The 24,161-nt window shown below is 40.5% G+C and overlaps 1 protein-coding gene across 5 annotated transcripts in view; it reads left to right on the top strand.

The window, feature by feature from the left end:
* Positions 1-24,161, top strand: part of POGLUT2 (protein O-glucosyltransferase 2) — a 181,386-nt gene that overhangs the window by 108,186 nt on the left and 49,039 nt on the right. For all 5 annotated transcript variants that reach the window (XM_063953206.1, XM_063953205.1, XM_063953207.1 and 2 more), the window contains one exon: positions 8,049-8,286. In XM_063953206.1, coding sequence (XP_063809276.1) covers positions 8,049-8,286 — 238 coding nt within the window. The remainder of the gene's footprint in view (positions 1-8,048; positions 8,287-24,161) is intronic.

Below are 24,161 nucleotides of genomic sequence, written 5' to 3'. Positions count from 1 at the left end.
ACATTGAACTGGGCTGTCGTGTCCTGGCATGGTGTCATAAAAGTGTGGTGTCCACACTGCCTTAAGCAAGTATAGTATTGTAAAATCTGGAATGTCTTTTCATCCAAAGTTCTGTTGTATTGACAAGTTTTCCTGGGGTGGGTTACACCATGTTTTATCAATGGATGTGATCTATTTTCATAGTAGTTAATTTATGCTCCCTAGCTTTAACCTTTACTGGACAATAGACAAACCAGTTTTATAATTGCGATAGGTATTGCAATCTTGATTCTGATCTACTGTAAGCACACCTGTGAATTCCAATGACCATTTGATTGTAAATGCATTCTTTATTATACTGTGACCTCTCTAGCCTTATTTGTGGCTAGAGCAGAATAAACCTGTTCCCTACACTATTTTTTACCATCTTGCAGTAAAACACAAATATACAGTATATCTATGTAAACACATACACAAACCTAATCTCTTAAATCAGCTAAACATTACCTCATACATTCAAACTTATTTCATATCTATTCCTTACTATATATATCCAGTATACTGTTCACTATGGTTACATTGCCTATTTATAATGAATTATATTTTGATTCAGACAACATCCATTGCCCTAATATTATACTAAGTGCAGACAATTACCTATAAGGCAACAGTCGCCCCCTTGTGGCCATGAGAAATTATTTTGATTGGCCACACATTAAACTAGCGTAATTGCTTCCAAATACATTTCAAAATATTACTTCAAACATAACTTTCGTTGTAACCATAATATATACCATAAGTGTAATAATAATAACCATTATGATTTTAAAAATCTCTAAAAATTCTTAGCTTACCTAACCTTATTCTACCTTTTAACTAAAGCAGACAAGTTTTTATTCAGTATTCATGAGGAAAACTAATTTCTACAGACATTTGGAATACCATAGCCCAATTGTAGACCTTTTTTTTTTTTTTTTTGTATCTGGATCAGTACGTTTGGACATTTTTGCTGTTCTTGGCTATAGCAATTTGCTGGGATAAGACTGTCATCTGCGTGGTTTGCTTGTCATTGGGGACACCTTGCGTTTGCATTATGGAGGCAGTTGAAGTAGAATTCTTCATAGCAGCTGCTCCTTTGCTTGCCATTTCGCTGTTTGAGGCAGAGGGCTGTGTACGTCGAGTGCTGTGTCTTGAACATTCAGTACTTGTGACGACCCTCAGTAATGGTCTTTAGCCTTGTGCGTCCTTTAAATGTTTTTCCAATGCCGCAGTTGTGACAAGTGTCCATATTGCTTTTGCACAAACAGGTTGTGATTTTGAATAGAACAGGCATATATGAAAGTCTTTTTTTTTTCTTTCTTTCTTTCTTTCTTTCTTTCTTTCTTTCTTTCTTTCTTTCTTTCTTTCTTTCTTTCTTTCTTTCTTTCTTTCTTTCTTTCTTTCTTTCCTTGTTAATAGTAGGTCTTAATTGTCTTCGGGCAATAGTACCACAAATGGCTGTGAGTAGTACACCTACTCTGTTCTGTATTTCCTCACTGAATAAATTACCATGCAGTCTTAAGTCTCCTTATTCTACCTTGAACCTATTTATACATCTCAATCTTAAATAACCTTATACCAGTTTAACCCATATAAAGGCGTTTCCTATCCTACCTATATTTTGACTAATAATTATTTAAAACGCTTTTGATGTGTATATAGTAACATCCTATCAATACAATAAATGAATACAATTTTGCTTCAAACAGATATTAAATATCATTTAGGAATGGCTTTGACTAAATCTAATTCCATCCAGTATTAGATATTTAATTACTTTTGAAGCTTTTACGAAGGAAGCATAGGTAGTATCTACTGTGTAATATAAAAAAAAACATAAAATATTTACAAGGTATATAATACATTGATATAAAATATATATATATATATATATATATATATATATATCAGACAAATGTTTACATATATATTTGATTAAGGTATATGAAGGGATGAGACAGTTCTGTATAATCACAGTGATGAGATGTGCTGTACACTGTTGTGGGGGTGTACATGTAGTTTGAAAGACAAGTAATGATTACTTGTGATGAAAGGGTTAATGAAAACCTTCCCCTTTCTTGTGAAACTGGAAAACTCCTTGAGGATTTGTCCATATATCAGTCTTTAGGGATGCTATGTAAATTTTGCTGGATAGCAGCGATGAAAGGGTTAATGAAGACCTTTTCCCTTGTAAATTGGAGTCTTTTTGGAGTCTTGCACCATTCTGTATACAGGTTGCCAGGATTACTATGAATCAAACAAAAATACATACAATGAATATCACAGATATTTATACAGTGATTTAACATAGCTTGCTATGCATTCTGTCCTATCTGCTGCATGTTATCAGGTACAGAATTTACAAATGTGTCTTTAAAGATTGAATAACAAACAAACAATTGTTTCTGGCCTGTGCCAATCTTTCCTGTCACATTGTGTGTCAATGACAGCACAATTGTCGCTGCAGATATGATGCAGGTTTAATTTGGAAACTGTGGCTGTTTGAACATCAAAGCAAACAATGGCTACATTGGATCTAACAAGTAAAGGAATGATACTACCGTATTCACTTGTGACCATACTCCCTTGTGACGCAGCCTGGGCCCAGACTGTCTCCAACCATAGCGTTTGCTGCTTGGCATGGCTCCTTAGTCTGGAAGAATCTTGGAGCTTCTGAAAAAACCTACTTTTGTGGGGAGAGAAACTTGTTAGACTTTGCCAAATATGTATTGCAGGTCCCAGGGCTTTCTGTCTTTCCACACCTGTAATAAAATGGTTATGGCACCAGGGCATAAAAACATTTTCATCCTGATGATCCTTTTTGTCATTGTTAATTGGTGTGTGGTTTGCAGAATGACACTCTGCATGTGGTCTCTCTGAGAGCATGCAAACATTTGCACCATCACTAGATTTCTCTGAGTGTTGTGTGGGGGTTACAAAAGTTTGGGAACTTTGTTTGTAAACATGCATTCCTGAATTAATTTCATGGATTTTCCCTTTAAACATGTTTCCAGGTGAATACATTTCAAGGTTTGCAACTCTGGTTGCCATGGGAGTTTTCACCATGGGGAACTTCTCCACCCCACTGCACTTCTTTGCACTGTACTGCAGCTATCAGTGTTTAAATCTGCTGACAATTCACCTTTGCCTAAGGGCATAACAAATTCTTCATTTACATTGGGAACTCTGAGAGTGTATTTAGCAGAATACTCATAATCTGAATTACACTGATCTTCCCCCTTACTAGACACAGTATAGGGGACATCTCCTATTGCTGCTACCTCCTTTACATTAATGTGCTGTCTGATGATAGACACATCCTGCACATTGCTACTTTCTTCCTTTACCAAAGAGGCTGTTCTGCTGGTGGTCTGTGTGACCATAGCAGACTCTGTGTGCTGCACATGGACAATGCTGTACTGAGTCTCACCTACATCTACAATGTTCTCCCTTGTACTTTCTTTTATCTCCTCCTGAGAGGTCATGACAGTTTGCTTACAATCTGCCAGGCTTTTTGCTTCTGCCCCAAACTTTTTCTGTTTATTTTTCTGTTTAAGGGACTTAAATAATGAATGCATTTTTGCATTAATGGTCAGGCACGCCTTACGAAGACGTGAACCTGATCCTTCTTTACATTTCTGTTTGGCTTCTAAAGCCGCAGTTCTGCGCATTTTTCCTAATGCTGCTGCAACTTTTTGCATATTTAACATTGCAATGCTAAATTTATATATTCTTTGTTTTTAGTACTGAAGGTATCCTCTCCTTAAGATTGACCGGTGTCTTAAGGTTAAACTCTAATACCTGGTACATTTATACATTTATTTGGAAATACTCATTTCCACTGTGCACATTTTCTATTCTAGGCCTTTAAATTCTTTATTCTCATTTGTAACCTATTCCACTGTGATCTTGTACTTTGCCAGCAGGCTTACAGCCATTGGTGCTGCTTCCTAATAGATATTATGTTAGTTAAAATAACGTATATTGCACTAACACATTTATCCTAGGTTATACAGAATACAAAATTGACATTACACAATGGTAATACATTTTCATAGATACATCCCCACCGTGATTCTGCAGATTTGGTAGCCAGCTTATAGCATTTGCTACTCCTCATAAATATTATAAATCAGATAATCAGATTCAGTAATAACAAGTCCCTTCCGTGGTCGCCAATATTGATTTATGGAATCATATTTATGAATATTAATATTTATTATATCATATATGGTATTTAATATATGGATATATTTTAATTAATATGCGTTTATCATATATATCTGCAAATATGTCAGGCTTACTAAGTGGCTGATAAATATATGCAGTCCTTATATATATATATATATATATATGACTTATGAAATTATGAAGTTAAGATTCCTTAAAGAGAGTTCAAGCTTGAATATTACCGCTCTTTTTATATGATTCTTTATTTACAGGCAGATCAAATCGTACAGAATAAGATATACACAGTAGTGATATATATACTAATTATTATATTAAGCTATGCTATGCTTCCTTCGTTACATAACATAAAACAACATGACATAAGTTTCACAAACAGTTTCAATTACTATCATATTTATACTTGCAAGTTACAGATCCTTTCCTCCTGCATCTTCTCCATGACTTCTCCTCCTGACTGACTTCCTTCCTTCTCTCCTTCTCCTTCCTCCCTTCTCCCTCCTTCTCCCTCTTCCTTCTCCCTCTTCCTTCTAACTCTTAACTACCTACCTCTTTTTATCCTATATTTTACCAATTCAAACTAACACATTCTCATAGTTCTCAGTGCAAAATATAATTATAGGTTTGTCAGATTCCAAGGTGTAATAAAACAAACATTGAACTGGGCTGTCGTGTCCTGTTCACAGAGGCATGGTGTCATAAAAGTGTGGTGTCCACACTGCCTTAAGCAAGTATAGTATTGTAAAATCTGGAATGTCTTTTCATCCAAAGTTCTGTTGTATTGACAAGTTTTCCTGGGGTGGGTTACACCATGTTTTATCAATGGATGTGATCTCTTTTCATAGTAGTTAATTTATGCTCCCTAGCTTTAACCTTTACTGGACAATAGACAAACCAGTTTTATAATTGCGATAGGTATTGCAATCTTGATTCTGATCTACTGTAAGCACACCTGTGAATTCCAATGACCATTTGATTGTAAATGCATTCTTTATTATACTGTGACCTCTCTAGCCTTATATATGGCTAGAGCAGAATAAACCTGTTCCCTACACTATTTTTTACCATCTTGCAGTAAAACACAAATATACAGTATATCTATGTAAACACATACACAAACCTAATCTCTTAAATCAGCTAAACATTACCTCATACATTCAAACTTATTTCATATCTATTCCTTACTATATATATCCAGTATACTGTTCACTATGGTTACATTGCCTATTTATAATGAATTATATTTTGATTCAGACAACATCCATTGCCCTAATATTATACTAAGTGCAGACAATTACCTATAAGGCAACACCCAGCAATTACATCTGTAATGGGGGATTCCAGCCGGGAGGAATTAATGTTGTATAATGATGAGGAGGATGTACACACTGATGAGGATGGCAGTGGCGATGATATCTTGTAGACTCTGTAGAGCTGTGGCTTTAAGGAAAATGGTAGCTTATTTTTTTTTGGGCACAAACAAACCAATAATTTCAGCCACAAGTGTGTCAGTCCTTGTCCCTGAAATGATAAGTTTGTTAAAGTGTGCATGTCCTGTTTAATATCCAACATAAGGGTGGGTGGGAGGGCCCAAGGACCATTCCATCTTGCACCACCGTTCATTCATCCCACCGCTGTGTGGCAGTGTTTCATAGATATGCTACAAACTGCCGTCTGTTTGTCCCACAGCTCTGTCGCCTAGTAGTAAGTAACCAGCCAGCTGGCTGCAGACTTTGACCTAAAAACAACATTGTGAGCATTAAGGTGGTAAAAGTTGTCTGCAAATGACTGGAAATTAATGTTATTGAGGTTAATAATACTCTAGGGCCCCCAAACAAACGCAAAAAATATGTGATTTTGGCGTTTTTTTGTAAATTTTGTAAAAAAAATCCAAATCCTGTCACGGCTGTTTAGCAAATCCAAATCCTGCCAATGAATCCAAATCCAAATATTCGGGGCCGGAGCACATCTCTAATTCAAATACATATACTTTACTATGGAGTTGGTCCCTTTTTGCAGCTTTAACAGCTTCCACTCTTCTTGGAAGGCTTTCCACAAAATTATGGAATGTTTCTGTGGGAATTTGTGCCCATTTATTGTGTAAAGCAATTTGTGAGGTCAGGCACTGATGTTGGATGAGTAGGCCTGGCTCTCAATCTCTATTCCAGTTCATCCCAAAGTTGCTCAGTGGGGTTGAGGTCAGGGCTATGTGCGGGCCAGTCATCAAAACATGTCTTTATAGTCCTTGATTTTTGCACTGGGGCACAGTCATGTTGGAATAGAAAAGGGCCTTCACAAAACTGTTGCCGCAAGGTTGGAAGCATATTATTGTTCAAAATGTCTTGGTATGCTGAAGTATTAGGATTGCCCTTTTCTGGAGATAAGGGGCCTTGTCCAATCCTGAAAAACAGCCCCATATCATTATCCCTACTCCACCAAACTTCACAGTTGGCATAATGCAGTCAGACAGGTAACGTTCTCCCAGCATCCGCCAAACCCAGACTCGAACATCTGACTGCCAAACAGAAAAGCGGGATTTGTAACTCCACTGAACACGTTTCCACTGCTCCACAGTCCAGTGTCAGTGTTCTTTACACCACTCCATCCGACTCTTGGCATTGGACTTGGTTATGTGAGGCTTGCATGAAGCTGCTCGGCCATTGAAACCCATTCCATTAAGCTCCCGCTGCACAGTGTTTGTGCTTACATAAATGCCAGTGGAAGTTCAGAACTTTTTCAGCTATGGAATCAGCAGAACATTGGCGACTTTTACTCACCATACACCTGAACAGTCGTTGACCCTGCTCTGTGATTTTTACGTGAACTTCTGCTTCATAGCTGAGTTGCTGTTGTTCCTAAACACTACCACTTTCTAATAAAATCACTTAAAGTTGACTGTGGAATATCAAGCAGGGAAGAAATTTGCAAAGGTGGCATCCTGTACAGTACCATGCATGAAGTCACTGAGCTCTTCAGAACGACCCATGCAGACTGCATGGCTAGGTGCTTGATTTTATACACCTGTGCAACGGTTCTGATTGAAACACCTGAATTTAATAATTAACAGGTCTGGCCAAATACTTTTGTCCATATAGTGTGTGTGTGTGTGTGTGTGTGTATATATATATATATATCATACCGACATGCAGCATTCCTGGATCAAAGGACCACACTGTGACACCAGCTGAAGTTAGATCAACGTTTTATGGATCATTTTCCATTTCACCAGGATACAAAAGGTACAGATATCATGCCCACCTTATAAAAGCCCTCCACCATATAATCACACCCGTCGGCCTGGGTCCCACAGCCTCCGTGTCCGGCGCTACCTAGAAACGTTGCTCTAACTTCAGCAGGTGTCATAGTGTGATTCTTTGATCCAGGAGTGCTGTATATCTGTATGATATATTTGACTATTAGCACCCGGTCAAGTACATTATTTTAAAGGGACAGCCCAACATGTACTATTTATAGTGTGTGTGTGTGTGTGTGTGTGTGTGTGGTGTGTGTGTGTGTGTGTGTGTGTGTGTGTGTGTGTGTGTGTGTGTGTGTGTGTGTGTGTATATAACCATATATTTTGCCACCTTATTAATAAAATTATAAGAATCAAGAATTGTTTAGTACTTTGTTAAAATTGCAAAGTAAGATGTAGAAGATCTAGCATGGAAACATGTTAAAAAGTATTTATAGTTATGCAGAAATTGTGTGTAATATATATATTATAAAATATAATATAATGAAATTGTTTCAGTGCTACTAATTGTGGATGCTTACACTAAGCACCATGATAATATTTTGCATGGGATGGTTACTTTACTTCATTCCTGTTTTCCTTTCCATAGGGTGAGCCTAGATATGATGTCTGTTCAGGCACACAATAGTCCTAAATGGGAAGAGAAAAATAACACTGCCTTTTGGAGAGGACGAGACAGCTGTAAAGAAAGACTGGAGCTCGTGAAACTGAGTAGAAAACACCGAGATATTATAGATGCTGCTTTTACACACTTCTTTTTTTTCGACCACAACGAAAGCCTGTATGGTCCAATTGTGCAACCCATACCATTTTTTGACTTCTTTAAGGTAGGTAAATTGCACATCTCTGGCAGTAGCTATGATGACTCTTTGCATGATCATATAACTATTCACCTTTATAAAGGGTTCAGGATATTATGTCAGCATTGACGATCCATTTCTGAGGTGTGTCGACAGTCGACATGTCATATTTTGACATTTTGTCCGTGTTAACATTTTTTATGTTAGAAGTGGACATTTTGACCATGTTGCATTCATAATTGTCAACATTCTGATGTCAACACAGTAAAAGTCAATATACCGACTGCATACCCTTTTAAAGAAGTGTAAGATTTTCTTGTCTGCCATGTTTGGTGTAATCTTAATTTTTGTATCCAGGACACATATACAGTAGATCCCATGTAATTGTATTATTTAATGGGACATTATTCACACGTGTAATGCAGTTTTGGTTCACAGAGTTGGTAGTTGATATAATTTCCAAAATCTCAGTATGTTTGTTCTCTTTATCTAAATTGCAGTCCCATATTGCATAGATGAGCTTGTTTATTTTCTCTCTGTTTCAAACATAAAATGTATAAGATGTTCTGGTTCACTAGTAAAAAAATCAGCTGATTTTTTTTTTTTTTTTTATAGCAAACCAGTGCCTACCAGGTAAAACAGTGTGCTACTGTAAATCACTACTACAACAGTGCAGCCAATATTTGTCAGGATCCATAGATTCCCACTCTAGGGTTTGTCAAACATGCTGCCTTCCAATTGGGATCCGGTCTGAAGATCGACAGTATCTAGGTCGACAATGTTTAGGTCGACCACTATAGGTCGACAGTCACTAGGTCGACATGGATGGAATGTCGACGGGGTTTATAGGTCGACATGTGCTAGGTCGACAGGTCTAAAGGTCGACATGTTTTTTTTTTTAAATTATTTTTTTGAATTTTTTCATACTTAACGATCCACGTGGACTACGATTGGAACGGTAATCTGTGCCAAGCGAAGCGGTAGCGGAGCGAAGGCACCATGCCCGAAGCATTGCGAGCGAAGCGAGCTATGCGAGGGGACGCGGTGCACTAATTTGGGATCCCGGTTACTCTACGAAGAAAACGACACCAAAAAAAAAAAAAAAAATCCTCATGTCGACCTTTAGACCTGTCGACCTAGCACATGTCGACCTAGAAACCCTGTCGATCTTCCATCCATGTCGACCTAGTGACTGTCGACCTATAGTGGTCGACCTAAACATTGTCGACCTAGATACTGTCGATTTGATGAACCACACCCCTTCCAATTATGGTCTTTAAGTGTGACAGTACAAGGTTTGTAAGGAATATAATTTACTATTATAACCTCCATGAAGGGGCTAAGGGGGTGATTCATATCTGATCGCTGCTGTACATTTCGCACAGCGGGCGATCAGGTCCTAACAGTGCATGCGTATGCACCGCAATGCGCACGTGCATCAGACAACAAATGACATCGCCGGTCAATACGGGATGGTGCGAAAAATCCATTCCCACGGGCGTTCACAAGGTGATTGACAGGAGGAGGCCGTTTGTGGGTGGCAACTGACCGACCGCTTACAGGGAGTGTCTGAAAAAACAGAGGCGTTACGAAGCGTTTTCAGGGAGGGTGTCTGACGTCGGCTCCGGCCCCGATCAGCCTGTTCTCATCACACTGGAGGAGTAAGTCCTGGGTTGTGCAGAAACTGCATAAACTGGATTTTCGCAGCTCGGTGTACACATGCAGACGCACACTTGCACAGCGCATTTAAACTCCCCCTGGAGGCAGCGACTATCTGATAGCAGGACAGCAAAATTAGCAGCCCAGCGATCACATCTGAAAGACCCCGTAAGTTTCACTTAGTTTTGTGATGCAGGTACACAGAATAAAATGTTAACACTCTCATATAATTTTTCTTTAATATCTAAAAATATCCTTTGCATGTCCCTATTTCTGATCATTTAAAAGTAAAATCGACATGATTCCTATCACTGTATCTGCGTTGTCAAAAGGTAATTCTGTTATCTTTATACGGCTAGTAAAAAGTTGCTGTGTAATCATTTAATGAATGACACATTTGCTGTAAAAAGACAGATGTCCTCTTAGTTATCTTAATAGAGATGCAGTATAACAATTAACAGATTTATAATTCCTGATATTTAAAAGGAAACTACATGAAGTAAAGCAGTCGGGAAGTGTGTGTGTTACACAATAGAGACTTTGGTCAGTAGCCCTTACTGTACACCAATCTCATGTGAACGATTTCATAAAGAAGGCATGATGACATAAAAGTGTGATACTAAACCGGTTAAACTTGAACATTCTTTAAATAAATACGTAGAGCCTTATGCAGTTAGGTCCATATGCAGGTGAAACTCAGAAAATTAGAATATCATGCAAAAATTCATTTATTTCAGTAATTCAACTTCAAAGGTGAAACTAATATATTATATAAACTCATTACATGCAGAGTGAGATATTTCAAGCCTTTATTTGTTATAATTTTGATGATTGTGGCTTACAGTTTAAGATAACCCCAAATCCAAAATATCAATCAAGAAAATTTGAATATTACATAAAATTAATGGAAAAAGGATTTTAAATACAGAAATGTCAGCCCTTGGAAAAGTATAATCATGCATATGTACTCAGTACTTTGTTTGTGCCCCTTTTGCATGAATTACTTCCTCAGTGCAGCGTGGCATGGTTTCTAGCAGCCTGTGGCACTGCTGAGGTGTTATTGAAGACCAGAATGCTTCAATATCGGCCTTCAGCTCTTCTGCATTGTTCGGTCTCATATCTCTCATCTATCTCTTGGCAATGCCCCATAGATTCTCTTTTTTTCTTTAGCCCAGGTAAGACGCTTCTGACGTTGTTTGTTGTTCAAGAGCGGCTTGACAAGAGAAATACGACATTTGAAGCCCATGTCCAGGATCCATCTGTGTGTGGTGGCTCTTGATGCACTAACTCCAGCCTCAGCCCACTCCTTGTGAAGCTCCCCCACATTTTTGAATGGCCTCTACCTGACAAGAAAAAAAGAACTGGTCTGTTACTCAGTGGGTGGCCCTCAGCATGTAATCTGAAGGGTTGCAAATTCTGCTAATTATCAGAATTTCCAATCCTTACTGAATAAGACCCATTGTCTCTCTGAACTGTGAAGCGCCGTCCAAGTACGTTTAGCTGAATCGGAGCAAACAGTATGTATATCCCTATACACTTCAGAATTCATCTGACTGCGTCTGTCTTCTGTCACATAAACAAGAAACACTATTGACCCACTGCCATTGTAAGCCTTGCATGCCAATTCCATCATGCTGCCTCCACCGTGTTTTGGATCATGAGCCATTCCAAGCCTTCTCCATACGTTTTTATTCCTATAATTCCGGTACAGGTTGATCTTCGTTTCATCTGTCCAAAGAATGCAGTACCAGAACTGGGCTGGCTTTTTTTTTTCAAGGTCTAATCTGGCCTTTCTATTGTTGAGATTTATGAATGGTTTGCACTTTGTGGTGACCCTGTACATTTGCTCCCATTACGTCTTCCCTTTATGGTAGACGTGGATAATAACATGCCTACCACCTGCAAAGTGTTCTTCACTTGGATAGATGCTGGGACAGGCTGTGGCTCTAAAATATCCCTGGCATATTACTCTATGTGCATGACAATGGGGCCAGCCCCTGTCTCCATGTGCTGAACAGAAAGCTGGGAGGCTGAGCTGCTCGGTCAGCCCCAGTCTCTCTTTGTGACCGTCCCGGCCCATCAAGCCATCTGAAGTCCAGTCTGGCCCTGGATGGATGTTGCAAAGGGGTTTTTATCTACCAGGGAAAGGATCCTGCGATCATCGACCACTGTTGTCTTCTGTGGATGTCCATGACTTTTTATGTAGCCAAGCTCACTACTTAATTCGGTTTTTATCTTAGAATGTAACTGTTGATTTGGCCACTCCTAAGGTTCCAGCTATCTCTCTGATGGATTATTTTTGTTTTTACAGCCAAAGGATGGCCATTATCACTTGTATTGAGAGCTCCTTTGGAATCAACTCCTGACCTTTTGCCTGCATTTATGCCACACTTGGAATCAACTCCTGACCTTTTGCCTGCATTTATGCCACACTTGGAATCAACTCCAGACCTTTTGCCTGCATTGCTTATAAAGAAATAACGAAGGATTAGCCCAGACCTGTTCATGAAACAGCTTTTTAGTCAAATGTCCAATTACTTTTGGTCCATTGAAAAAGAAGAGGCTACATATTAAACAGCTGCAAATCCTAAACCATTCTTGTGATTTGGATGTGAATACGCTCAAATTAAAGCTGATAGTCTGCACTATGAAATTTTATATAACCGTGTCCTTACTATGTTTTGGTAAACAGTTAAAATAACACCAAAATTGCATCCAAAATGTAGACCTAAAATACATGCTGTAGAAATGGCATATTTACGTGGTTATATAGGCTTGCACACCTCTCAATATATATCAGACTTGGCTTAGGGCCTAATTCAGACCTGATCGCAGCAACAAAAAATTTCTCTAATGGGTAAAACCATGTGCACTGCAGGGGGGACAGATATAACGTGCAGAGAGAGTTAGATTTGGGTGGGGTGTGTTCAAACTGAAATCTAAATTGCAGTGTAAAATAAAGCAGCCTGTATTTACCCTGCACAGAAACAATATAACCCACCAAATCTAACACTCTCTGCAAATGTAATATGTGCCCCACCTGCAGTGCACATGGTTTTGCCCATTAGAGAAAGATTTTGCTGCTGTGATCAGGTCTGAATTAGGCCCTTAGTGTGTTAAATGTATGTGCATGAAGATATGTTTAAAGAGTATCTTGATGAAGTTGCATTCTGGAGACGCCAGTCACTATTATCAACTTGATCATGATGAAGGCATTTTAATGTATAATTATTTTAAAAGAAAGAAAATAGAAATTGCTACTCTCCCTCCCAGTGATAGAACATTTTTATTATACAAAAACAAAACCATGTTTACAGTGTTTGATGTGGATATTGTTGCTAGCACTGTTTGACATTTTATGCTGACTTCTCGTGAATATACTGTACTTGCTGTGAAATATCTATAAAGAGGTCGCTGACCCCAGAACTTCTAAACATTTAAAGACAAACTCTGAAATAATGACTTAACAAAACATGTCTCCTGTTCCCCAAGCTATAAATCTAAATTGGTTCTTGAAAAATAAAAGAATCATTTACCCTTCCTCAAAGCAACACATAATTCCATTTTATGTTGTCAAAGCAGAGTTTGCTGACGTTTATAGATCAATATAGTTCTCTTCAGCTAAAATGCTTTAAGCTGTGTCATAATAGAAAAGATCAGCATGGGGAAATATCTGCCTAGTCTGTGCTCATAGATCATTTTATCCGTCAGTGTATCTGTGGCAACTGAAGTCACTAACGCTGATGTTCAGTCTAAACTGCTCCTCTTTTTATGGGCAGAATACATTGAGGATCTTTTGTGACATTGAATGGTATATTATTACCGTCACTGCCATACTGGAGCTCTCCAGTTCATCAGGACTGCAATCAGATGTGCTGGAAAATTAACTATATAAAATCCAATCATTTGCAATTAGGCGGAACTCATTTCTATGTTGATTAAATTACCATCTGAACATTGTTGTCCTTAGGATGCATGCTGTTTAGTCATGATGCTAGCAAGAGTTACAGGTACTGCAAGCTGTGATGCCAAAACTTGGGAAGCATTTAACAGCCCTGCTTATGTAAATGTCACGGAGGTTGAGCGATAAAAAAGTTTTGCCCCTGTTTCAGTGCTAATTTGAGTGCTGAGAATTTAGCAAGTGCACAATAATGAGTTGTCTTCTTATCCCATTTAAACTTTTGAAACATTAGAGATGTTTGAAGCAGTTTAGAAAGATGGAGAAGTAGTCCATGCCATCCAATCTGCTGCTACGTATATTTTTATATAATGCAGTTGATAAATGTTACTTGACTGATTGCCGTGGGCAACTTCTTCACTGGCTCTCTTCTCCACTCTTTTTACTGCTTCATACATCTCCCCCTTTGTTTCTAATGTTTTATATACCTGCATCTAGTGACTTTGTAAGAACATTTCTTATACATTTCTTATACATTTTAAACCAGTAGTGCAAATTAGCAACTTGCATTTCAGGTATGGTTCCACAATTTATCCAGTGGGGTGAATTCACAGAAAGGGCCTGATTCCAAGCTGGGTACAAGTGAAAATGCTAATGTAGCTCATGGATTTCAGAAACTGCACATGTGCCAAAGTAAGGCAAAAGCCGATGTGCCTGTTAAATCATACACACTCGGCCAGAGATCGCCACTGTGTTTGGGTTGATCAGTCCGTTGATTGTCCTCACTTTCCGTGAAATGGGCATTTCTGGGCAGTAACTGGGTGGCAGCCATGCAAGTGTGCAGAAATGTTGTGTGGGAGAGTCTAGGGCATGTAAACTGGTATCTGTTCTTGATCTTAGAATGTGGGCAGAAATGGGACGCCTGTTTCAGACTCATTTTTGAACACAGCATTGGGTGGGTGCATATCTGTTACTAATGATGATGGCTGCAGAATAGTGAGCGGGATAGGCTTCCACATGGAGACTCATGGATCTTTGGCATACACGGGCGGATTTTTGCATTAGCATAATTAAGTAAGTAGGCTGCAGCAGCTGTATGGAAAAGCTGCTGAGGGCTGTATGGAAAAGCTGCTGAGGATTCACGAGACATGGGGGCAGATGCATTAACCTGGAGAAGGCATAAGGAAGTGATAAACCAGTGATATGTGCAAGGTGATAAAGGCACCAGCCAATCAGCTCCAATATGTAAATTAACAGTTAGGATCTGATTGGCTGCTGCCTTTATCACCTTGCACATATCACTGGTTTATCACTTCCTTATGCCTTCTCCAGGTTAATTCATCTGCCCCATGGATTGGGCTAGAAGTCAGAATGCATTTTATTGATATACATAATAGGAGTGCCAATTGTTAGGAATCTGCTTCTTGCATCTTCACTAACCAGTGCTCTGTTGCACTGGCCTACAGAGGTCACATCCTCAGCCTGGCAGCATGTTCCATGATTGCCTGCAATGTGCAGAGACTCTTTCCAGTATGTACCCCGCTTGCCATGCAGCATGTATTCCAATGTATTCCCACCAGCTCCGCAGCAGGACATTTTTTAGCAGTTGGGCAAAACCATGTGCACTGCAGGGGAGGCAGATATAACATGTGCAGAGAGACTTAGATTTGGGTGGGTTATTTTGTTTTTGTGCAGGGTAAATACTGGCTGCTTTATTTTTACACTGCAATTTAGATTGCAGATTGAACACACCACACCCAAATCTAACTCTCTCTGCACATGTTATATCTGCCTACCCTGCAGTGCACATGGTTTTGCCCAACTGCTAAAAAATTTCCTGCTGCGATCAACTTGGAATTACCCCCCATGTGCCTACTACAGGACCACACATAGATTCAAACTTGGGTTCTCAAAATACCAGAGTTCTAACACCAATGATGGATGGAAAGTTACAGGAAGTGAAGAAACCAGTGTCATACACATAAAATAATTGGATAAAACTTCCCTTGGGATGAATGAAGATCTTCCCTAGTCGTACTTGGATAGATGAAATATAAAAGAGTGTAATAGCAGAATAAAATATGCAACAATGAATTTCTGAGAAATATACAGAGTTCACTTAAATAAACCATACATATGAATCAAGGACTACAAAGTAAAACTCATACATTTATTAAATGCCATAAAATATAGGAAAAACTTAACAGTCAAAGTTAGCATATATGGCAGACAGAATGGTTAGTAATTAGCCAATGAGAGACTGTTTACCACAGCGATGCAGTAAAACAGACACATGTGTATCACGCAAGAGGTTCCAGACCCTCCAGGAACTATGATAGTACCACACGTTCAGTAAAAGTCTTTAGGGCTATGCATATCTGGAGTTTGCCAGAATAGCCGTGCCAATGCGCTTTGAGAGTAACTCTCTCATCCTCATTCCTGTAATTCACTTCCTGTAACTTTCTATTCATCTGATCACTTTGGCACACCTATTCTCTATATTAGTATCTGTCTGGTGAACCTTGCAGGTGTTCCAATGCTGCTGTTCTTCCCCAGAAGCGCTATGTGGGTTCCGCTACCTGTGTAAGAATGCATGTTATTGTTTCATTGTTCCAGTACTGTGCTAGTTAAAATGGAATAGAAGTTGATCTTGTATAGAGTATAAAAAAAAACCCTGTCTTTACCTACAAAGTAAAGATAATCAGAACAGATGCATCTGGACATGTATACTTTTCATACATCAGACCAAATAACACTCGAGTGGTGCCCACACACGGTGAGATTTGTGCTAGGTGTGTTTTGAGCCTATACAATGTGTGCTATGCCATTTTGACTAAGTAGTATGCGATCTGGAGTGTACACACTGTGCGATTTGAGCTACACCCGATTATGACTACACTACAGTATAAATTAAAATAATGGTCTGGTTGTGATGTAGTACAAATATACCTGCATGCACATAGCATTTTGCCTTGCGATATTGACTACGCAGGAGCGCGAATCGCAAGAGAAAAAAAACGGTGTGATTTGATTTAGACCCGATGCGATTTGAACTAAAAAGATCAAATTGCATGCGTTAATCGCACCGTGTGTGAGCACCATTAGTTGCGTTCCCTGTAGCTGCAGCGCATGCGGTAGATGGAGTAGATTCCAGCTGGACTCAATTTGGTATTTTGTTCAAATCATGATATTATATGCATCTTAGTTATTTCGTGACCTCAGCTTCATAAATTATCTTTAGAGTGAAACAGTGCTATGTTGCCTCGTGTCATGTCAGTACTATATGTAGACGCCCCTGTAGTATTTTTATGCCAGCCCTACCCTCAAAACTATGTAATGTTTGTGCAATAAACAGTTAGTAGGACATACCACAGGTCTCTGATCCTTTTTTTTTTTTTTTGGTCTTTCAGAGCGTAGAAATGTCACGGGATTTCCATTTGTAAAAATGTTGCAATATGAACATGCATATGGCTACAGAAAGCACTGCTAAGTGCATGCTTGCTGTATATCAATGTTTAAATGTCTCTAACCTAGTTTAAGCTATGCATGTTGACATGGATTTTTTTTTCTACATAGAGTGCATAGTGTTAAAAATAGGATTTTAATACCTACCGGTAAATCCTTTTCCCTTAGTCCGTAGAGGATGCTGGGGACTCCAAAAGGACCATGGGGTATAGACAGGATCCGCAGGAGACATGGGCACACTATAAGACTTTGAATGGGTGTGAACTGGCTCCTCCCTCTATGCCCCTCCTCCAGACTCCAGTTAGAGAACTGTGCCCAGGGAGACGGACATTTCGAGGAAAGAATTTATTGTTTAAACACGGTGAGTGTCATACCAGCTCACACCTTGAACATGCCGCAGAACGTGGCATTCAATAGAACACAAGCCGACGGCATGAAAAATATACAGCAATATGCTGACCGAAAACGTAACACAGCCTGTGTGTAAACATGACCAATAATAGCATACCGCATGCCACGGCATGAATAACGTCCGCAACCGACTTGACTGAAAAGAAACACCACATGAGTGTAACCACCAATAACTGCAGATACAGTACGCACTGGGACGGGCGCCCAGCATCCTCTATGGACTAAGAAAAAAGGATTTACAGGTAGGTATTAAAATCCTATTTTCTCATACGTCCTAGAGGATGCTGGGGACTCCAAAGGACCATGGGGTCTATACCAAAGCTCCAGACTGGACGGGAGAGTGCGGACGACTCTTCAGCACCGATTGAGCAAACATGAGGTCCTCATCAGGGTATCAAACTTGTAGAACTTAGCAAAAGTGTTTGACCCCGACCAAGTAGCTGCTCTGCAAAGTTGAACCGCCGAGACTCCACGGGCATCCGCCCAAGAAGAGCCCACCTTCCTCACAGAATCGGCCTTCACCGACTTCGGTAATGGCAACCAGCCGTAGAATGAGCCTGCCAAATCGTATCACAGATCCAGCGTGCAACAGTCTGCTTAGAAGCAGGAGCCCCAATTTGTTGGGAGCATACAGGATAAACAGAGCCTCTGTTTCCCCAATCTGAGCCATTCTGGCGACATAAATATTCAAAACTCTGACTACATCGAGAGACTTCGAATCAGCCAAAGCTTCAGTAGCCACAGGCACCCCAATAGAGACACACTGAGGAAGCCGCTGACGGCACATTGAGGCGGAGAAACGCGTATGTGGAGGAGAAGAAAAACGAGTGAGTTCTTTACTAGCCGGCCGGCTAAAGCAAATTAATAACTGATCATCAGGCATACTCTGTATCAAGGCTTAATAGTTCAATAATCAGCTCGATACCCGGACATCCGGACCCCAGTGCTAAGGGGGAATAGGGAGTGTGCTCCCAGACCTGAATTATATTGCAGCCTATATTACATCCAGAGATAGCCTTGGGATCGTATGGTGGAGGAGACGGCTAATTTACTAGCTTGCTAAAACCACAAATCAATACCACATTTGCTGACTTATGGGACTGTTATAATTAATGATGAATATATAACATAAACATATAGACATAAGGGACTATAAGAATATTTGAATCTCTCATCGATATATATTCTCCAATCAATTTACGCATTGCAGGGACGCCTGCAATGTGATATGAGTCATTTGAAGCAGTGTCATAATCCGCAATACGGATAATTATACCATGTGTGCATTCAGTTCTTAAACTTGTGTTTTGTATTATATATTAATTCAGCACTATAATAGTGTTAGGAATCTGTATAAGTATATATATGCTATACTATATATATTTTTTTCTGAAATCCGGCCGGTAATTGTTTAAATTATATTAAACTGTATTAGAAAAATTTTTTTTTTTTATATTGGATACTAAGCGCGGTTCCTATCTGTTTTGTCTTACCCAAATAGGTTGGTTCATGTGAAACGCAGAAACCACTTCCTGCAGAAATTGTAGTCGAGTTCTCAATTCCGCTCTATCCACATGGAAGATCAAATAGGGTTCTTGTGAGACAAGGCCGCTAACTCCGACACCCACCTCGCGGACACCAAGGCCACAGCATGACCACTTTCCAAGTGAGAAATTTTAACTCAACCGTTCGTAAAGGTTCCAACCAGAGTGACATAAGAAAACTGCAACACCACGTTAAGGTCCCATGGTGCCACTGGGGGCACAAATGGAGGTTGGATGTGCAGCCCCCCTTTCCCGAAAGTCTGAACTTCTGGAAGGGTGGCCAATTATTTTTTGAAAGAAAATTGATAAGGCTGAAATCCGCACTTTAATGGAGCCTAACTTTAGGCCTGCAGCCACACCTGCTTGCAAAAAATGGAGAAAACGACCCAGCTGAAATTTGTTTCCTTAGGAGCCTTCTTGGATTCACACCAAGACACATACTTCCTCCAAATACGGTGGAAAAGCTTCGCCGTTACTCCTTTCCCAGCCTGAAGCAATGTGGGAATGACTTCACCGCAAATACCCTTTCGGGCTAGGATATGGCGTTCAACCACCATGCCGTCAAACGCAGCCACGGTAAGTCTTGATACACGCCCAGACCTAGCTGTAACAGGTCCTCTCATAGAGGAAGAGGTCAGGGATCTTCTATGAGTAAGTCTTGAAGATCTGGATACCAAGCCCTCCATGACCAGACCGGAACAATGAGGATCGCCTGAACCTTTGTTCTTCTCATGTTTATCACCTTCGGAAAAAGTGAAAGTGGAGGTTACACATAGACCGACTGAAACCCACGGTGTCATGAGGGCGTCCACTGCTATTGCTTGAGTGTCCCTTGACCTGGAACAATATTCCAGAAGTTTCTTGTTGAGGCGAGACGCCATCATGTCTAATTGAGGAATTCTCCAAAGACTTGTCACTTCAGTGAAAACTTCGTGAGGAAGACCCCACTCTCCTGGATGGAGATCGTGTCTGCTGAGGAAGTCTATTTCTCCGTTGTCAACACCCGGAACGAAGACTGCTAATAGAGCGTTTACATGCCTTTCCATCCAGCGGAAAACTTTTGCGGCTTCTGCCGTTGCCGCTTTTCTCGTCGTTCCGCCCTAGCGGCTTACTTACGCCACTGCTGTTAAGTCGTCCGACAGAATTAAGACAGGCAGATCACGAAGAAGATGTTCCGTTGTAAATAGCTCTTAATTCAAGAATGATTATTGTAGACAAGCTATCCGGCTTGACCTTTTCCCCTGGAAAGACTGCTCCCCAGCCTCGGAGACTTGTATCCATGGACACCAGGATCTAATCCTGGATCCCGAACCTTCGTCCCTCTAGGAGGTGAGAACTATGAAGCCACCACAGGAGAGATATCCTGGTCCTGGAAAATATGATTATTTTCCAGTGCATGTACAGGTGAGACCCGGACCACATGTCCAACTGGTCCCACAAAAACCACTCTGGCATTTGACCAGCTCACCGAATGGCCTCGTAGGCCACAACCATCTTCTTCATCAACGGAACGTATTGATGGGTTTACCCTGTTGCAAATCTGATCCGACTCTGGATCCTCAGATCTCTTTTCCACCAGAAAAAACAACTCTTAACAGTTCAGAATCTAATCTTATTCCCAACTCCGACATCTGCGTCATTGAGATCAACAGCGATTCTCTGTTGAAGAACTGTCATAGAGAAACAACGATTTGTACCACTTGTTTCTTGACCTCGCCGTAGTCAGGAGAGCGTCCCAGTACAGAATAATAATGGCTCTTACTATTGAAGGAAAACCATCATACTGCCATCATTCCGGTGAAATGGCAATGACAAACCTGAATAGCAAAACCAGGTAAACTTAATGCGGATGAAACCGCATTTAACCCCTCTTTCTACTTTTACCGGTTGGAGATCCCTTCCCTGTCCAGTATGGCCGGAGGAGACTGGCCAGGCTGCCTAATTTCTCAGCTTCCCTCATTGTTACTGCCCGCAGCTGGCTTCGGTGCACTATGAGTCACTAAATCATCATTACTATAACGGGGAATACCGGCGGCTGCGTGTCCCTCCGTGAACCTTCTCTCCCCGCTCTGCTGTGTGCCTGTCTCCAGCTCCAGCTGTCTCCTGTCTCTTGTTTGGGGCTTGACAAGCGTTGTAGTGTCCCTCGGATTGATGGTTTAGCTGTAGGAGCTGCCAGCGGGCTGCTTGAGGTCAGTGCTCATTCCGATGCAATGATCCAGTGAAGGGAAGGGCTGAGCTGTAGACATGCACAGTCCGCGCTGCAGCTTTGCAGAACCTCTGTCTGGTGCTGATTGCGGAGGCTGTGCTGCCTTTCTCTCCTGCTTTCTGGGAGGGAATATTTGCTGCCGCTGACCTCCCTCGGCGTGTACACGGGCAGAGAGCTGGATGTTAATAGAGGTGTATTTATGTTGGTGCGGAGTTTATGTGCCTGAGGCTCAGTGCCACTGCCCGCTGCCTCTTTATTTAAACACTATCAGAGCTTGCCTCAACTTTCCTCTGCTCGTTGCGTGACGTCACTGTGTGCCCCCTCCACAGCAGCAGCCCCCCATCCTCCTCCACCCGATCAGTGACCCTCACCCTTTCCCACTGAGCAGTATAAGCAACAGGGCTTTCCTCCCAGACAGAGTAACCTGGACGTGGTCATGCAGTACAAGATATCATATTACTGTTATATATATATATATATATGTACCTTGGATGATCCGGCACTCCCTTGCTGGTATTGGTAATGCTGGGTGCTCGTGCTATAATGTATAAGTTCCACTGTTGCTAAATTAGCAAGCTGCACGTCACTCCATTGTAAAAAAAAAAGTGCTTTTAATCAATTTTTAAATGCATAGAGAAAACAGCCTGTCCGTCATATCAACGGCTCGTTTCGGGACCTGGCATAGTCCCTTCGTCAGGATTACTTTTGGCTGCTATAATCAGTGGTGAAAAACATGCTGTGAGAAAAAAGAAAGAAAAAGTGTGCTAAATCTTACCTTATATCCCTGCTGGTGTGTGTGTGTGTTCGGCTGCTCACGAAGGCTAGGGAGGCGCGCCCCTGGTCCCGGTGACGAAATCCCGGAAGTGGCTGTCATTGGCTACAGCTTGTTGCCCTGGCAACCCGGCTTGCGTCCCCGGTCTCCGACGCTGAGTGTGGGAATAGAGATAATGTAATTAAACAGTCACAATGCATGCAGATGGACATATAACAATCCCTGTCAGAATAATAAAGTACATAAATGGAATAAAGTTACTCTGCATTAATATGACTGGTTTGCTATCTAAAACTGTGAACTTGCTTGTGACTGACTGAAATGACAATAAGGAACATAAACATAAACTAATGTGAATTGAGGGAGAGCATGCTGCTGCTCTAAGGGACATGTGCATGTCTAAGATGCATGATGCTAAGATGTCGTGGACATTATATCTAATTACAATGAACTATATGTATGGACGGTCTATGTTCTGGAAAGGAAGAAAGAGGAAGTGAGTCATAAATATTCCAGTTAATTTTTTCATTAAGTCCTTTGGGATGTATAGTGTCCAATTTGAATATCCAGCGTGATTCTAATTTTTGTAGAGCTGTCATTTTGTCTCCTCCTCTGATCATCTGCGGAAGTTGATCTATAATTTGATAGCGTAATTGTGCAAGGCTATGTTGACATAATTTGTAATGACGTGCCACTGGTTGGTCATTTGGTTCTCCTTGAAGTGATTTTGCTATCGCTGAGCGATGTAGTGCCATCCTCTCTTTAAACATGCGGCTAGTCATGCCGATGTAGAATTTATTGCACGGGCATGTGATATAATAAATCACAAAACGTGAAGAGCAATTTAGAATTTGACGGATTTCATATTGTTAGTTCTTATGTGGATGTTGGAAAGAACTTCCTGGGATGAGGTATTTGCACGTAGTGCAAGAAGCACACTTGTAGCAGCCCGGTTTTTTGCTAAAGCCAAATATGCCTGGAGATGGTGTGTAGTTGGTAATGTCCGCCTTGACAAGATAGTCACGTAAATTTCTTCCTCTCCTAAAACTAGTCATGGGTGTTGTATTAGTAAAGCATGGTAAATTCGGGTCGGTTTTCACTATTGGCCAGAGTGCCTTTGTTGCTCTGGTTATCATAGGGCTAGTAGTGAAAAAGTTAGTTGACCAGATAAATTTATTCTTAATGTCTGTTGTAGTTTGTTTATTCAACAAACCCTGTCTTGGAATCTGCAATACTTTTGCTTTAGTCTTGGCCAGTTGTATAGGGTCATAACCTCTTGTTATGAATTTATTCATGGTTATATCCAACGCTGCTGGCAAATCATCTGCGTTACTGGTTATTCTGGCTATTCTAAGCATTTGAGAGTATGGAAGACCCTGTTTTAGTGCCTTTGGATGGTGGCTACTTGCTTCTAAGAGAGTGTTTCTGTCCGTTGGTTTGTAATAAACAGACGTTTATTTATTTATTTATTAGCAGTTTCTTATATAGCGCAGCATATTCCGTTGCGCTTTACAATTAGAACAACAGTTATAGAACAAAACAGGGCAAAGACAGACATAGCGGTAGGAAGGCCCTGCTCACAAGCTTACAATCTAGAGGGAAATAGGTATTGATACACAAGGATAGATGCTACCTGTTACATAATGTTTCCCCAGATTGCTAGCTTCTTAGTGGGTTGTATGATATGATCACCCAGCAATGTTGGAAGACAAAATGTGAGGTTATGGGGACTGTGCAGAGGGAATGTAACTTTATAGGGAAGCATTGAAGGTTATGTGGGTGGGTCAGGAATTTGGTAGGCTTGTCTGAAGAGATGAGTTTTCAGGGAACGTTTAAAGGTTTGGAGACTAGTGGAGAGTCTTATTGTGCGTGGGAGGGCATTCCACAGAGTGGGTGAAGCCCGGGTAAAGTCCTGTAATTTTGAGTGGGAACAGGTAATACATCTGG

This window comes from Pseudophryne corroboree, chromosome 2, assembly GCF_028390025.1.
Source record: "Pseudophryne corroboree isolate aPseCor3 chromosome 2, aPseCor3.hap2, whole genome shotgun sequence".
Taxonomy (NCBI): Eukaryota; Metazoa; Chordata; class Amphibia; order Anura; family Myobatrachidae; genus Pseudophryne; species Pseudophryne corroboree.
This window is presented reverse-complemented; position numbering and strand designations above follow the sequence as displayed.